The sequence below is a fragment of the Ciconia boyciana genome, chromosome 17 (assembly GCF_034638445.1).
Source record: "Ciconia boyciana chromosome 17, ASM3463844v1, whole genome shotgun sequence".
Classification (NCBI taxonomy): domain Eukaryota; kingdom Metazoa; phylum Chordata; class Aves; order Ciconiiformes; family Ciconiidae; genus Ciconia; species Ciconia boyciana.
The window spans coordinates 6976760-6993862 of record NC_132950.1 but is presented as its reverse complement, the minus strand read 5'-3'; the positions used below and the strand labels follow the sequence as shown (position 1 = coordinate 6993862).

General features: G+C 62.2%; 1 protein-coding gene across 1 annotated transcript in view; it reads left to right on the top strand.

Annotated features, from left to right (window-relative positions):
* The first annotated feature begins 495 nt into the window (after positions 1 to 495).
* Positions 496 to 17103, top strand: part of RTN4RL1 (reticulon 4 receptor like 1) — a 30975-nt gene continuing 14367 nt past the window's right edge. Inside the window, exon 1 of the mRNA XM_072882239.1 lies at positions 496 to 592. Coding sequence (XP_072738340.1) covers positions 580 to 592 — 13 coding nt within the window. The 5' untranslated portion in view covers positions 496 to 579. The remainder of the gene's footprint in view (positions 593 to 17103) is intronic.

Sequence of the window (17103 nt, the reverse complement as noted above, 5' to 3'; positions counted from 1 at the left end):
CGGGGGGGCGGCGCTGGGCCATGCCCCCGGTGTGGCGGAGGGCCGGGGGCGGGGGTGGGGGGAGAGCGGGCGGCGCGGGGAACGGGAGCAGCGGCACTTTCACGAACTGTCCACGGGAGGCGGGAGAGGCGGTGGCGGCGGCGGCGGCGGAGGAAGGGGGGGCCCGGCCGGGCTCGCCCAGCCCAGCCCAGCCCTGCCCGCCCCCTCGCCGCCCCCCCCCCCCCTGCCCAGCCCTGCCCGCCGCTGCAGGCAGCGCGGCACCGGCACCGGGCGCCCCTTTATAGGCTCGGCCCGAGGGGGTGGGGGGCGGCGGCGGCCCCAGCCCCGAGGGGGCGGCTCCCCCCTAAAAGCCGGCGGCGGGACGCGCGGCGGGCAGAGGCGCGGCCGGCGCTTCCCGGTGCCGCTGCGGCTCGGCCCGCCATGCCCCCGCGGGGGCCGCTCGCCCGGGCCCCGGCTCCGCGTTCCCGGTGCAGCAGCAGCCACCGCTGCCGCCGCCGCTACCGCTCGCCGCCGCCGCGCCCGCGGCTCTGAGCGCCGCCGCCGCCGCCGCCGGGAGACCGCGCCCGCCCCGGCCCCAAGATGCTCCGCCAAGGTGAGCGCCGCACCGGGAGGGCACCGAGTACCGGGGGCAGCGGGGCCGGCCCCGAAGTTTGTCTCACCGACGAAGTTGGGGCCGCGCCGCCGGGCGCCCCCCGCCGCCGCCCCGTTACCGGCGCCGCCGCCGCCACCGAGGCTCGGGCACCCCCGGGGTCCCCGGGGAGCGGCACCGGCAGCGCACGGCGGGAGCGCAGCGCGGCGGGGAGGGGGGGTGGGGGACCGAGAGGAGCGCGGGGGAGGGGGCACGGCAGGCGCCGGGTCCCGCAGGACCGGGGACGCGGCGGGTCCCGCGGGTACCGGGGACGCGGCGGGTCCCGGAGGCAGCGGGGCTGCGGCGGGCGCGGGGGGGCACGGGGGCACGGCGGGTCCCGAGGCGCCGGGGGCACGGCGGGTCCCGGGGGGGGTCGGTGCCCGTCCCCCGGGGCGAGGGAAGGGGAAACGGGGCTCACCGGGGGACGCGGGGGGCTCGGCGAGGAAGTTGGGGCGAGCCGTCCCGTTCCGCCCCCCCGAGGAGATTCGCTCCGCTGTGACATCACGCTATTTCCATGGCAACCGCCTGGGACATCATAGGGGAGCTTTTTGACATCACAGCGAGGGAAGAAGCCGGCCCTCCCGGGGGTCCGGGGCGGGGGGCGCGCAGGACCCCCGGCCCCGCCGCGTCCGGGCCAGGCCCGGGGAGATGCCGGAGACAGCGGTGCGGTGCGGGGGGACCCTGGCCGGACCCCCCCGCTCCCGTCCCACTCCCCGGGGAGGGGGCGGCCGCGCAGCCCCGGGCCCAGCCCTCGCCGCCACCACCACCACATGCCCCTCTCCGGCGAGGCTCCAGCAGCAGGAGAAGGTGCCAACGCCTCGCCCGCAGCCCCCTGCAACCCCCCGCGTTGGGATGCGGACCCCGGGGCAGGGCAGAGCCCCCGCTGCCGCCCTGGGGATGCTTTTTCCCGCTGGGGGGAATGTCACCTTGCGGCTGCGGAGCCTCGCGCTTGGATGCTCCTCTCTCCGGCTCCCGCCTCGGCTTTGTTTGGCGTATTAACCCAACCGGGCTGGCGGTCTTGAGAATAAACCCCGAGCCCTCGGAGCGGCTCCGGTTCCCAGCCCCGGTTCCCAGCCCCAGTGCTGCCAGCTGGAGGAAAAGCATCATCCAGGCTGGGAAATGGGGAGCCCGAGGTGGAGGCAAGCGGCGGGGCTGCCGGCAGGGTTGCATCCCACCAGGGGTAGGCTCTTAAGGTCAAGATCTACAGCTTTCATTTCTGGAGCTAGAAAAACAAAATGCAAATTGAAGAGCCTGTGGGCTAATGCAAAACCTATTCTTAAAGTTTTTGTCTTGTTAAGCAAGGAAATAGAGTGCCAAATAGGCTTTGTTAAGTGGCAGTCTAATTAATAATTTAAAATCTTGTAGCTGTCTTTCATTAGAATTTATCTGTACATCAACCACAAAATCAGTCAAACACACTCATTTATAAGTTAATGCCATTCCTGAATAATTCAACAGGCAGTTAGAGGAGGCCTCCATCCCAGCAAGAGGCTCTCTCCTCCCCGCCTTGCCGTGGCCAGGTGTCCCCAGGTGGGGGGTCCTGGTCCCCAGCATTTGCCCCAAAGGGGGGTGTGGAGGGGACACCCCATGCAGGGGGCGAGGGGAGACGGGGCGAGCTGCCGCCGGGGCGCGGGGCTGGGGCCAAACCCCTCGGTGGGGCTCGGGGGCAGCTGGCTTTGTCGAGGGACGTGGCAGCGTGAGGCTGTGCTGGTGGGAGGCAGCGCAGGCTGGTGGTGGTGCTGCCACCGCCTTCCCCGTCCCGCTGCCGGGGACCGCGGTTGGGCTTGGGGCTGGGGGAGGTGGCAGGGCTTGGGGACCCGCAGGCGATGTCCCTGGGGGAAGCAGCTCCGTGTGCCCGCTCGCGGGGGGATGGCTTCGTGTGCGGTACCATGCAAGGCAAAGGTGTTTGCTGCTGGAGGTTTGCAGTAGGACGGGCAGTGGCAGTGTGGCCAGGGCAGTGCTGCGATGCCCGGGGGCATTTTGGGCCTCCTGTGGCCCGTGAGCTCCAGCCGCGGAGGCACCGGCCACCCCCGGTGGGATTCGTGGTGGATTTTGGGCACTGGGACCTCATCATCAGTGTAGCAGTGGGTGACAGCGCAGGGTGCAGCTCCAGCCTGGGCAAGGGTGTCGGCAGGGCCAGCGCTGCGCTGTGCATCCTGCCGGACGTGGACGCAGGCAGGAGTGCAATGCTGGCGATGCAGGCTAAGGAGATTTCCAGGTCAAGGATGACACCAAGGTCACGGGCAGCCACATCCCCATCCCCGCCGTTACTCAGCCCATCGACGGGGTGTCCAGCCCCCATCCCTCCCTGCAGGGGAGCAGCCAGCGGACAGGGTACGGGCGCAGGCTGGGCTGCGGTTCCTGCGCCGGGGAGCCGAGAGCCCAGAAACCTTTCTGCTTATAAAAGTTTAATTTCCTAAAGAGCTGAGAGGAAGCCACAAGCTCTCTGTGCCCAGCGAAGCAAGGGGGGGGTCAGGATGCGGCCCAGGCTGTCCCTGCGGTGGTGCTGGGGGGAAACGAGGGGGGCTCGGGCAGGTGAGACCTGCCTGGACCTGGAGCCGGAGCCGGGATGTGAAGGAGCCGTTGCCGCTCGGTGACCTGCGCTGATGGAGCCCGGCGGGGTCAGAGCTGTGGCCACGCTCAGCTGAATGTTATTCCCACCTTTTGCCTAAAGTGCCATACCTGGTGTCCTGCGGTCCCATCTGGGTGCCCAAGGCCACGGGTGACACTCCAAGTGGCCTCAAAGCGCTGCCCTAAAAACACCAGTGAACCTGCCGGGGAGACATAAAAATATGCATTTTCCGCTGTGATTTCACACCCACCTTTCCCCAAGGCACCTGGTGGTGCCGGAGCCGGTGGCGCGGGCCAGAGCCGCAGGCAGTGGGTCCCTGTGGTTTGCAGGATGAGGCTGTGAGTGGGACATGGTCACCCTGGGGCCGGGCAGGGACTCAGGCTGCTGAACACAGCTGGGTTTTGGCAGCAAGAGCCAAAACTGCGTTTGGAGGCAAAAACCAGGCAGGGGAGTGTGGGAGCCTGGAGGGATATGGTGGTGGCCAGGTATGGCCAGGGCCACCCCGCATCGGGGTGTCCCCAGCTCCTGGTGGTGCCCCTGGCCAGCCCTGGCGCAGCATGGAGGCAACCCCCCCTTGCAGAGGAGTGACCCAGGACACGGCCGCTTCAGCCCACATCACTGGGGGCAGCCACCCATCCTGCTCTGTCCCACATTGGGGCACCCCAGGGTGATGCAAGGAGCTGCTCCAACCGCCCCCAAACAGCCGAAAACTCGGGCTTTGTTTGCAAAGTACAATCCCGGGGCTTAGCTGCGTTCAGTATAAACTCTGGTTATTAACAGCAGATTATGTCTTTAAAAGCGCTTTGGTGGAGCGGCAGGCGGGCGAGGTGCTGGCACCCGAGCAATGGTGGCTGTTTGGGTTCCCTGCGGGGCGGGACGGGCAAGGTGCTGCCCCGACCTGGCACCCGTCGAAGGAGGCTGGCGACTGATTTACAAGCAGAGGCAACAAGTGGGAGGCTGGGAGGCCGTGGGGAGAGACGTGGGGCCGGCAGCAAGTGGGATGCTGGTGGGGGTCAGCGAGGATGAGCCGGGGGGGTCCATGTGCCGGTGTGGGCAGGGGGTGCAGGGCATGGCCCCAGGGGCACCACTGGGGTGCAGGAGCATCCTTATCCTCTCTGGCGAGGGTGCTCCTTCCCCGCTATTTTGGGTGACGCTGCCCGAGCCCAGGGGGGGATGAGTCAGCTCGGCCCCAGGTCCCTCCACCAGCAGCGCGGCTGGTGCTGTCCCCGCTCCGGACGTCGGCACCACGTCCCATCTCCCAAATTGAGGAAGGGCCGATCCCCCGTACCATCCCTGTGGAACGGCATCGCCATGGAAACCCACAGCCCTGCGCCTGCCGCCCGGCAATTGGGGGGGACACTTTTAGGAATATTATTTTTACTGATGACAAATGATTGAGGCTCGGTGCTGACGGAGGCAACGCCTGTGCCTGGCACCGGGCATCGCCTGCCCTCCCCAGCAGCCGGTCTTTCTCCTGCCTGTTTTGCCGAGGGCAGGGCACAGTTTGGCACGTGCCAATCCGGCAGCCACGGCACTGCCCGCGTGTCAAGTGCGGGCAGCGGCGAGCGGCAGATGCAGGACGGGGAGATGCAGGGGGCAATCTTCTTTGCGCAGATTAGGATTGGGGGGTTATTAAGCAGAAAATGCTCCATTTGGTGTAGAAAGCTCCTTTTCCTCTTTAACAGCACATGTGCCCACTGGCTGCTTGCGTCCCGGCGGCACTGGCACGGCGGCTCGGAGCCGGCACGGCAGCTTGGAGGCAGCCCAGCTTTGGCGAGCAGCTTTTTGTGATGCTCCTGCCTGGGCTGGTAGTGCCGTGACCACCCCAGTGGCTCCCAGCACCGAAAGCTAGTCTCTCCCCGGCTTGTGGCCAGCAGGACGGGACAGCAGCAGGTTTTGGCCCCGGAGAGGTGATGGCATGGTAGGCTGGGGCTCCATGCTGGTCCATCGCATCCCGACGGTGCCTGGCTGTGGGGAGAGCGAGGCGCCGGTGCCAGAGGGTATCGGAGATGCTCCACGTGCACCCCAAGTCCCAGCATCACCATCACACGGGGAGGCTGCGGCCGTTGTTTACCGGGGAGCAGCGGCAGGAGGGAATTTGGCTGCTGCGCTGGCAGGGCTCCTTACGGAGGCAGCCCTGCAAGCAGAGGGGAGGTGCCAGCAGCTCCGCCAGCCCCGTGTGCCGCACTTGGGAACCGCTTTTTTTTTTTCTAGCTGTGTTTGCACCGCGTTTGCACTGGTTTGCTGGGGGAAACCCCAGCCCCATGGCCACGGGACCCCCATGGTGCCATCCGAGGGGTGCAAAGCCCATCCTCATGCATGGAGAATATCCTGGCGCTTTTTGGCCCCATGACGAGCCTGCGGTGGCCTGGGTGAGCTCTCGTCCACAAGACTTTCACCCAGCCGGGCATCAATGAGCATCTGGGCATGAGGATGTGCTTGCGCAGGGCAGAGCCCCTCTGATCCCCCGGTGTGAAGGCAGAGGGGGGCAAAGGCTGCCGGCTGCATCTGCTGCCTGCCACTGCCAGCTCCTGCCCACCCCCAAGCCGCCCTGCCTCCTCGCTGCCTGCAAATTCAGCAGCCCATGGGGTGCTGATACGGCCACCCCCTGGGCAGCACACCGGAGCCGGGAGAGGGGCCGGGATGATCCCCCCTCGGCAGGGATGTGCCGGGGTGTTTTTGCTAACAAGCCCAGCGTATTATAATTTCAATGGAATTTAAAAAACAAAATAGTCCTCAGACAAATGGCTCCGCAGTGCCTCTGCCAGGGCCTAAGATCTGCTGCTATCTATTTTTTAATAATTGAGGGTAATAAATATGTATTTCTTTCTCCTTTCTCTCCGTACTCCGCAGCTTGTCAGCTCCCTGCGTCTCTCCTCTGATCAGACCCCATCTTTGCTGTGTGAAAAGGAAAAAAAAAAAAGGGGGGGAAAAAAGAGAGGGGGAAAAAAAAAAAAAAAGATCCTTTAAGCAAAAAGGATTAAAGCCTTGAAAGTAGGTCTGCCCGAGCTGCTCTGCTCTCCCTGCTCCCCACCAGCCGCAGCCAGGGCCAGGGAGGGCTGTGCCAGGGCGAAAGCAGCAGCCCCAGGCAGCTGAGTCCAGCCCCAAGGGGTGTCTGTGGGTGCGGAGCCCGGCTGGGCAGCGGCAAAGCCCCCGGGAGCCAGGCAGAAGTGCCGGGCAACTTGGCAAACCGCTGTTCAGAGCCAGTTGTGCTTCAGCGGCAAATATTCCCCAGCGCTTTATTCCCTCTGGTTTTTCAGATGGGGACGTTGGCCTGAAAACAAGGAGGGGGTTTGATGGCAGGGCCGAGCGCGGGGCAGGCTGTGGGACCCCCCCGGCCGTGGGATGCTGGGGCGGAGGAGGAGGCACTGGTGTGAAGGAGGCGGCTATTTATAGCTTCCCTCGGCTTTTGTTCCTTTTCCAGTAGAGCTCCTCTCGAAATAGAAACAGCGCTGGCTGCGTGGCCGCTCCCGGGGCCCAGCCTGGCCGTGGGGGGCAATTCCCGGCCCGGGGTGGGGGGATACCCCCTACCATGAAGTGCCGTCGCGTTGGGCATCCCCCCGTCCTGCATCCCTTGAGATGGGGCTGGTGTGGGATGGCGAGGGAGAGCCGCCCCGCTGCAGCCCCCCCCTGCGCTGGCAATGCTGGTCCAACCCTGGTGGGGGTGAAGGGCTCTGGGGGGAGCAGCTCTGCGGGGGGCACGGCACCGGGTGCCCCCGGGGAGAGCGGGTGCAGCCTTCTGGAGCGCCCTGGCAGGTTCCGTCCCCGTCTTGCAGCTCAGCCGTTGCCTCTGCTCTTCCCTCCCAGCATCTGACCGCCCCCCCCTCCCGCTCCATCTCTGATCAATATAGCTGGGAAAAACAAAACAAAACAAAGTAAATATTTAATACGATCCAGGGAGCCACGGCGAGCGCTCCCCCCGTCTGTCTCCTCCGCCAGCCGCTTGCAGCAGCTCCCCGGCCCTAATGAGCCTGAGTGCAGCAGGGATCGATGGCGAAGGCAACCTCCGCAGAGGGGTCAGGTCTGCCACGCTCCCCCCCTGTGCCGCGCTGGAGCTGGGGCTTGGCCCCCCGTGCTCCCCAGGGCCACCAGCCCTGGCCCCCCTCCTCCTCCTGCCCTGCTTCTCTCCTGCGTCCCCTTTGTCCTCTCTGGCTCCTGGGAGGGATGAGGGCTCTGCTGCTCCAGCGCAGCATCCCTTGTCCTGCTGCCACACAGGACACGAGCTGCGTTGGGCATCAGCTCCGGGCTGGGGGCTTCCACGGGGTTGCGGGACGGGGCGTGCATAAGGCTGGGTCCAACACGGAAAGCTGGTGTCTGCCCCCGCACTTGGGGAGCAGCTCCTCGTGGATGGGGTCACGGAGCCCAGGGGGAGCCCCAGACACCCCCAGAGCTGGCACCAGCTTCCGAATTGGTGCCAAGATGCTCTCCCTGCTCGTGGTGTGACCAGACCTGCCTCCTCCTCCTCCTCAGCAGCCTCTCGCCCCCTCGCCTCGGTCCCCACTGGGACCCCAGGCACTAACATCATTCGGAACGCACCAGTGCCGGGCGGCTGGCAGACTTGCTCCGGCGATGCTGACGTGGGACCTGCCTCATCCTGCTCTGGCTCCATGTGTTTTCTGAGTTCGGATGGTCCCTGTTGCTCCGACGCCAACACCGACAGAGGGGCACTCGTTAATGGGAGCTGACAAATCGCCTATCGCCCCGACACAACCGACCTCCACCGGACAAAGTCCCCATCGTACCCCCCAGCCTGTGCCGTGGGTTTAGGAGAGGGGCGGAGCCGTGCCCCCAGCCCGGCATTCCATCGTATGGACCCGTGCATCACCACGCGGCCTCATCCTACCCCAGGCCGTGGCTGGTTTCCCAGCGGGATGCAGACGTGGCACACTGAAGGCAAAACTCAAGAGGAGCACCTGGATGTGCTTCTCTGCCACCATTAGCACTTTGCAAATTGGTTTTCCATGGAAAAGTCAATTGTCCTTGGTGGCACCTGGGATGAACCCAGGGCCGAGCGCTGTCCCCGTGATAGGACTAGAGGAACGGCCGCCCTGCCCGATGCCCCTCGTCCAACCCTGCCAAACCTCCAGCAGCGTGAAGCCCCCGGCCAGGCTGCGCCTGGGGATGGTGACTGAATTTACAGCTGGAAAACAACCTGGTGCGCCCCGAGCACAGAGCGGGAAAGGTCCTTCCCTGGCAGCTTGGGGACCATCTCATGTCTCCAAGGTGACACCGAGCATCTTTCATTCCTGGAGGTATTTAAAAGCCGTTTGGATGAGGTGCTTAGGGACATGGTGTAGCGGTGGGCTTGGTAGGGTTAGGTTTACGGTTGGACTCGATGATCTTAAAGATCTTTTCCAACCTATACGATTCTGTGATTCTGTGATCTTCCCGCAGCTCGGGGGTCTCTGGGCAGGCGGGAGAATGCAGAAGGGCCGGGACACGACTCCCCGCGGGAACTACGGCAGCAGCGGTGCGAGCTGGGACAGCGGCGCAGGTCCTGCGTCACAGACGCAGGCTTGTGGCAAAGTGCCGAGGAAGTTTTGCAGCAGCATTAGAAAATGTTGACATGTTTTTTGAAACAATTTCAGATCTGATATCTGCGCCAGATTGAGTTTGTAACCAGCTTTATTGTTTAAGCCTGCTGGGATTTCATCAAAGGCGTCTGCTGTTTACCCAGAACCATTTCATTGGAGAAAACAGCAAACAGACCTGCATTTCTATCTGATTTCACTTTTTCCTTTTCCTCCTGAATTTAAGTGCTTGTGAAAAGCATGGCTGATAAGGCAGAGCAATGTGGATAAATCCCGAGGACCAGCTCAGCGGAGGCTCCACCAGCTGCTTCGAGTTTATTAATAGACCGAAGGCAGTTGCGGGACCGGCTGCCAGGCTGCCCTAGCTGGTTTTGGGATCTCCATCCTGGCAGGTCTCGCTGGGTCCTGGCTCCTCGGAATGCTGAAGGCCGGGGAGAAGATCCACGTGGTGCTTTTCTACCGCTTTCAGTACGACTTCAGATTTAAGCTATGAAGGAGCTGATGTCTGTCCCTCCCCAGGGAGCGGCAGTGACCCTGGCAAGCGATGTGCTCCACGACAAGCTGAACCAAAGCCGATGCAGCCATGGGAAGCAGAGAAAGACGAAGGAGATACCAGACTCGAAAGGAGCCTGGCAAAAACCACATTAATCCTTCTTGCACCTTGGTCCCTGGGGGCTGCGGCGGCTGCCTGCCCGGCTCTGCCTTCTGCCCATCGCTGACCTTGGAAACACGCCAGAGAGGAGGGCTGGGGGCTCGAGACGGGGCCCAAGGGGGTTTTACGAGGAGCTGACCCAGGGGCTGTAGCCCCCTCTGCCGCCGACTCCTCTACCCCAGGCATCCTTCCCACAGCTGCTTCATGGGTGCTCCTCATGGTCACCCATCACCACCACTGGTTTCACCAGGGTTCGGCATCTTCCCCGCTTGGGAATGGCCTAAGGTGGCTGTCCCCACCTTCCCTGGCCTTTGGGACAGGGACACGACGGGCTGGGGTCGGTGAAGCGCACTCCGCCGCCCTTCCCCAAGCCCCTTCGGCATCTCCCGGGGGCTGGTGCTCCCTGGGCGGGTTGTGCCGGTGGCACCTCGCCGGCGCTCCAAGGGCTTGTCTCTTCCATCGATCACACCTGCACGGTGACAATGTAATTTTTATCTCCGGTTGTTTATTTCTCAGACAGAACTACTTGTAAATTCCAAGAAGAATATATATCCCCGCGCGTGACAGATCCAGCACACGGCGATTAATCTGCCCTCTTAAGACCTGAATGCAAAAGTGTCCTAATGTCACTCCTGGACAGGGTGTCGAGCCCTGGGGCAGCGCTTTGGGGACACGTGGGGACCCAGTGGCAAAGCGTGCCCTGGTCCAGGCGATGCTCCCCTACTACTCATTGCACTTGCTACCAGCTCCGGTGGTCCCCGTCCGACGCTCGCAGCTGCTCCGGCTCTCCAGGCTCAGGCTCCGGCTCCTCTTTTTGGGAGGTTTATGCAAATAGAGCTTTTTTTTTTTTTCCTTTCTTTTTTTTTTTTTTTTAATTCCTCACCACTGCTGCTCCGCTGTGCCCCAGATAGCAGAACTGCTGAGGACAGGCGTTTGCATCAGGTCCTGCGGCACCCGCGTCCCGGCTGGCCGCCTGGCCGAGGGGAGGAGGGGTGTGGTGAGGGGATGCCCCAGGGGGAAAGGGGCAGAGAGCAGCCGGCAGAGGCCAAGGGTGGAGAGGTGAAGGTCCTTTAATGGCCGGTACCTCCGCACCACGCTAGCGTGGATGGGCACCGGTGCCAGCGGGTGTAGGTCTGTCCCCAGCCCGAGCATGGATCTGTCCTCAGCGAGGGGCAGGACGGGGATCGGGGTGTCAATCTGGGCTCTGCAGCAGCCCGCAGCCCCGTCGGCAACACCCTCCGTGCCATAAAGCCGCTTATTTACAACCTCCTACTCGGGAGCATCTGGGAAGCGAAGCGCGTCATTTCCAGAGAGAGCAAAATGCTGCATATTTCAGTGTCTTTTGAATTTTTTAGGTTTCCCTGAACTGTGCTAATGGGTTGGCGGTGGTGGGGGGGAGGCGAGGGCCCAGCCCCACTCCCGGTCTCCCTTGCTGCTCCGCCGCGCGGCCATGACTGCATTGCTGCTCTTAAAATATTCAGTGCTGTTGGCCACAATTTCACAGCGGGTCAAAGCGCGCCGAGCCAGCAAGAAGGAGGGAAAGTGTGACAACGAGATTAACCCCAGCCCGGCAGGCCCCTTCCGCGCTCGGCAGGCTGAGCACGATGTGCTGCAGCCGCCTCGTCCCAGGGGACGGGCAGCGAGGCTGGGGGGGGCCATGGCACCCAAAATGCCTCTGGTCGCCCCATCTTGCTGCGCCCGTGGCGTCACCTCCAAAATGCTGCGAAGGGACAGTGGGAGCATCCCAGGTCTCGCCAGGAGGGCTGAGCATCCCCTGGGCTCCAGCATCTTCCCCAAGCAGGGGACGCTCCCCTCCTTGCTCCAAGCTGCTGCAAAGCCGGAGCCGTGCCGGGCGCCTGGCATTGCCCTGGCCGTGGATGAAGGGCTGAGGACACGTCCCGGGTCCTGGGGACATTGCTGAGAGTCCTCAGCGCTTCTGCACCCTGAGACGTCATGGTTCCCAGGCCTTGCACAACCATCAGTTAGTGCTAATGATGGAGCGGCAGATTTACGATGCAAAAAAGCAGCCGCTTGAACCTAGAGGGGATTGTGGACGGGGATTTAATAATCCTGCTGTCAGCCCGGAGTTTGCTCTGCAGTTGCTGGCTTGTCTGCCAGACTTTTCTAAGAAAACTTCTGTGGCTGGGGGAAAAATTGAAGAAAACCGAGTGGTCTGTGCCACCCGTGCAAGGGGGGATTGGTGGAAGGTGTCCGGGCACCGGCACAGAGCCCGGGGGGATGCAGGATGCCGCAACGGGTAGAAGGGTCCATGCCAGGCTCAGCCCCAGGAGCCACGTGGTGTCCGGAGGCTGGAGACCCCCAGCAATTGCCCTTTGCATGGGCTGCGTGCCCTGGAGCTGGGCTACTCTGCATGGCCAGCTTGGCTGAGGCTTGGTCTTGCATCTCCTGCACTTTCCTTGGCTTCTCAGTCCCATGCTGTAACTTTGGAGCTCACCGACAGTGGCACAGATGATCTGCAAAACCCTTCTCCTTGCATGCAAGCATGGTGTCATTTGCGGGAGGTGCTGCAGCTGATGGATGCTCTCCCAGGGTTTTAATGACGCTATGGCTGAGCTTATTGGGGTGTCCTCGGGGGTCAGGGTCAGCCCCTGGCACCCCACTGGCCTCCGGATACAAGAGGCGGCTGCTGGGTTGGGGACTCTGGCAAGTGCAGTGACCCTTGTCCGTCCCGAGCGGCCACCTCCAGCACGAAGGCAACCAGCCCCATGGTGACAGTGCCGGCACTGCCCCGTCCCCGAGCACACCCAAGCACACCCCGAGCACACCTGAAATCTTGCTCCCCAAGCGTGCACGGCCACGTTGGCATCTCTGCCGCTGGACCGGCGGTGCCCCCCTCAAGCTGGCCCCGGGGGTGCCCTCCCGCGCCCCGCGCCAGCGGCGAGCCAGGCTCGTCTCCCTAATTCTGCTTGATCCCTGCTAATGTACCAGCAGATGTTCTCATTATCCATTTAAACATAATCCTCCCCTGAATCCTGCTAAGCTCCTGGCCTCCCCGATACCTTGTGGCAGTGCGTTCCACAGGTTAATTATGCATTTTTAATTAATCACCGAGCAGAGAGTGACCCATGAATAAGGGATGCGAAGCTCCAGCGGCTGGGAATAGTCGGCAAACCGTCCCCAGGCGGAGCTGCGCCGATGTCGCGGTCTCCCTGAATAACAAACCCGGCTCTAAAATTCCTGGTTTGTGGATCTGACGTGACCAGAGGATGGGATGGAGCCATGCCCCGTGCGGATGGGAACCCCACGCCCCACGTCCCCCACCAAACGGAGAGGAACTGCGTCCGCACCGGAGCTGTCTGGGCCCCACTTGGGAGCGATGGAGCGAGCACAGGGGGAGGAGGAGCAAGGCAGAGAGGGAAAAAAAAATCACATGTTGTTTTTAAAAGGCATTTTTGAGTGAATGCTGAATAGGGTTTGGGAAAATTGCCTTAAAGGCCTGTTCTCTGCAGGGATGGAGCTTTTCATGGAGCACGAGTATTTTGAAACTTAATTGCACATTTGCACGGGCTAGTGTTTTTATTTCTCTCAGGTCTCCGAGGTGGTCTTTGAAGATTGCTGTCTCTCTGTAATGGTTTTCTTTATCTCAAATAAATTCCGTACACCTGCAAGGTGGAGCTGCTTGAAAGAAATGATGTCGAAATTGGCTCTCGATTTAATAAATCTGCAAATGGAGCTGGGATGCAGAGAGGCGAGGTGGCTGGTGGGGCTGGCTGCGCCTCCTCCCCGCTCCCCACCTCTCCCTTCCCTTTCCTCTTCTGTCCTCTCCATCGGCTCGCTTTCAGCCTCTCCGCGGGCCAGGGTGAGTGCAGGACTGAGCGATGCGGGTCCAGATGCCGCCTTTCCCCCCCGGCAGCCGCTGCCGGCACGTCCAAGAGGGCTCCAGCTGAACACCCTGCCATGCAGACCCCTCTAACCCTGCCCGGCCGCCTTCTCCGGCAACGCGTTACCCTGGCACAAACCCGCCTGTGCTTCCAAAACCGGCGGCAAAATCCATCATGCAAGCGTTTAGAGCCCTGCCACGTGCCATGAGCCTGCTGGGCTGTGCCAGCCAGAGACAATGCTATAAGCCAAGTGCCAACTATCCCAAGGACCCTCCTTTGAGGACCCTCCGATGCCATTTTCTCTCTTGGCCTCAGGTTTGGGGTTTGGAGCTGTGGTTTGCTCCGACAGCTCCTCCTGCAGCCGCCCACCACGTGCTGCCACCATTTCTCCTGCTCCGGTAATCCATGCCATGGCTCCCAGGCTCACCGGGGGACATTTAGCCGGCTCTCCATTTTGGAAGCAGAGCAAAGCACTGGAGAAACGCCTGCGGCACAGTTCAGCAGTGCTGGCTGTGCCGCTGCAGCAGGCAGAAACAAATCCCCAGGCGCTGGGGCAGTGTGTCCCGGGCAGCCCGGCTGTCAGGCGGAGAGGAATGGGCAGCCGCGGGAGTACACAGACAGGTTAATGGCAGCTGTGGATGTTGCACAATTGGATTTTGCCTCCCCGTTTCTTAAGGAATCAGCATCTCTCCCTTGCTCAGAAATCCGGCAGTCCCACTCCTCTCCCCAGCAGCCTCGGTGGCAGCGGGGTGACCTGTTGCCTGTGGAAAGCACCCGAAAGGCCATTTAAAACCCTCCCTCCCTTTGCTGGGCTCCCCAGACACGAGGTTACCCGCAGAGGCCGCGCTGCCTCCTGCACAAACCCCAGCTGCTTGCGCTCGCTCGGCTTCAGGCGAACAAGACACCGGGCGATTTTATTGCATTGCTGGATTTTGTTCCACTCTCTTATTCGCCACGATTGAATTTGCTGCCACAGAGGCAGGAGCCAGCCCAGCCAGAGATCCTGCGCCGCCCTCGCTGCTCCGGTGGGACCGTGACCTTGTCTTGGTATCTCACGTAGCCCTCGGCTGGGTAATTTGGTGCCGGCGTGGGAGCCGGGCGTTTGTCTTCCTCCTGCCGAGCATCCCGGTGCAGTCTGACTCCCTTGCCTGAGCCAAATCCTCGCTCTGCTCCACTTTTAATCATTGACCTTGTAAATGCTTTCAGGGAAAGCATCTGCCTTCCCAGCTCCCTCCTCTCTCTTTCTCACCCAATTGTGTCCCTCCATCCTCATCTCCCTGAGTAGCTGTCGAAGTTTCGATGCCACGCACATCACCATGGTACCTGAACCCCTGGGCAGAGCAGAAACGCACATCCCCATTATGCAAACCCTCCCCAAGTTTTAGTCACGCTCGCTGGTTCACGGTGTCAGTTGGGAAACGGCACTTCATCTTTCTCCTTCCCTGCTTCTTGGGCTTATGTAAAAAACACCTTGGGCTCTCCTGAAACGGTGGTTTCTTGGCCCCTTTGCTCTTTGCGCTGGAAGCTGTGAGGCCACGGGGTCGGGGAGCATCCCACCTTTCAGTGCGAGTGGTCTCTGATCAGTGCAAACCCATATGGTGGCACCGATGCCCACTCCTCCCTGCTGGCACCGCAGCCGGACTAGCCCCAGGACCGTGGCTTCTTCACACCCCCGGCCCTTAACGGAGACACGGAGCCGTTCCCGGTGTATTAGGAAGCACAGCTGGGAGCTCCATGAGCTGCTGGGGGCAGAGCCGGCCGGGAAGGCTGCCGAAGCCTCGCTCTCTCCGTATCGACAGCGACGGCTCTTGTCCCCCACCGCCTGCACCATCGCCTCTGCTCCTTGATTGAATTAGGGGGCTGTAACCTGCCTCCCTCCCGGCTGCGGTCCCTGCCGCGCCGGGCTCAGATGCTGAACTTGAGAGCCATAATTTAATAAGTCTCAGGCAGACAGAGCGCTCGGATAGCCGTCGGGATCTCTCGCCTCCTCCCCGCCCAGCGATGCACTGATTTATGCTCCCAGGCAACAGCCGGGATCTCGCCTGGGATTTTTGGTCTGCCGGGATGCATTGCTCTTTTCCCAAAGCGGGAAGCTCGTGGGGTGAGGCAGGAACGGGAGCGGGACCGTATGTGCTGCAGTCGGTGCGGTGTTCACCTGCACGACCCTTCGTTAGGCTGGGCCTTCGTTTGGGGAAGGGAGCAGCGACGGGGAGCGGAGGGACCCTGTGTCCTTATGGCAGCGGCTGCTCTCGGGCTTCCTGGGCACAACGAGTTAAAAGTTGCAATTAGTAAAGTGCTGACGATGGGAAGGTGGGGTGGGAAGTAAGCGGCGCTAAATGAAACCTGAAAGGTTATTCCAATAAGCGGCAGCGCAGTTTGCAGCTGCGCTCACTTTCCTGGGAGCCAGGGGACGAGGGAAGGGATCCAGGGAAGGGTGAGAGATGCTGGGCGGGACGAGGGAGTTGCTCGAGGATTCTCAGGCGCCGGCAATGCTGGAAGCACATGAGGGCTGCCCTGTGCCCTCACCGGGAGAGCGACAGCATGAGAAAATTTTGCAGGGGTTTCTTTGTAAGTGCCCCCGAAGGAAGCCTGTCGGAGGCTGGCAGAAGCTTGGCACTTACTGGAGTGAAAAATATGGCAGGGGAATCAAAGCAGGAGGGGGACAGGCCACTTGCACCCAAGGATGCTCACGCCAGCACGGGGAACATGGTGGGGTGGGTGCTGCCCGTTCTGTGGCCCCGGTGGCTCCTCTGCAGGGGCCGAGTCCTGTGGCGGGCAGGGAGCCCGGTGCCCCCGTGTTTGCACAGGGAGGGTTTTGGGGAGCGGCGCGAGCCATGATGCTTTGTGCAGGGGATCTCTGTAGCATGGAGAACTGGCTGTGAGCCGCCGTGGGGGCTGCAGGAGGGAGCAGAGTGGAGCAGGGTGCTGGGATGGAGAGGAGCTGGGCAGGGCAGAGGTTCCCAGGAAAGGCGTTTCTCTTCCAGCTGAGCAGGCAGGAGCCCAGGCAGGCAGAGGCAGCCGGCGGTGGCCTCTCCCCGTTCCGGCTCTGCACTGGTGCGACACCACGGTGCTATTATTAGACTCCAGTAGGGCTCTGTGGGTAGCCGTGAACTCCCCGATGCCTCCAGTAGCTCAGCAGACACAACAGCAGAGTGGGATCTGCCAGCACCGGTGGGGACGAGAGGCTCTGGCGAGCTCAGAGGGGGTGTGGGTGGCAGCGAGGGGTGGCAGAGCCCCCCCGGCACGAGGGCACGGGGAGCCGTGCACCACAGCCTGAGCTGGAGCAGCAAAAGGCAATTAGTTGTCTAGCAAGAGGTTTGGCTGATGAGGAGGGCACAGAGCCCCTGGGAACGCCGGCGGCGAGGAGGGCAGTGCTCGGGGGTCGGTGGTGGCCAGGAGAGATGCTGCCCCGGCAGACATATGGGACGCAGGGCTCTGCATGAAGCCGCACCTAAAAACCACATCTGAATTTCACAGCATCGCTCTAAAATGGAAACACGATGCTCCATCAGCGATGTCTTCGGCAGGAGGCATGGGGGAAGTGCGGTGGGGCTGTGGCACACCGGGACAGCCCGTCCCGTGCCGGAGGAGGGCTGGGGCTGAGGACACATGGCGTCTCCCTGCTCCCACCCTCTCCCCCAGCCTGGTTTCCAAGCAGGAGTGTTTAAATGCCTTTTATGTTGTGACTCAAATGATGAAAGGCCCGAAAATGGGACTAACAAAGACGAGTTGTACTTCAGAATAAAAAAACCCATGAAAGCAGCAGATGCTGTCATAGGAATAAATTTTATCAACAGCGATCAGATGGGAAGTGAAAAGTCAGAATGGAGTTGCTCCCTCTTTCCTGTTTCCAGCAAAAATGTCTGGGTCCATGAATT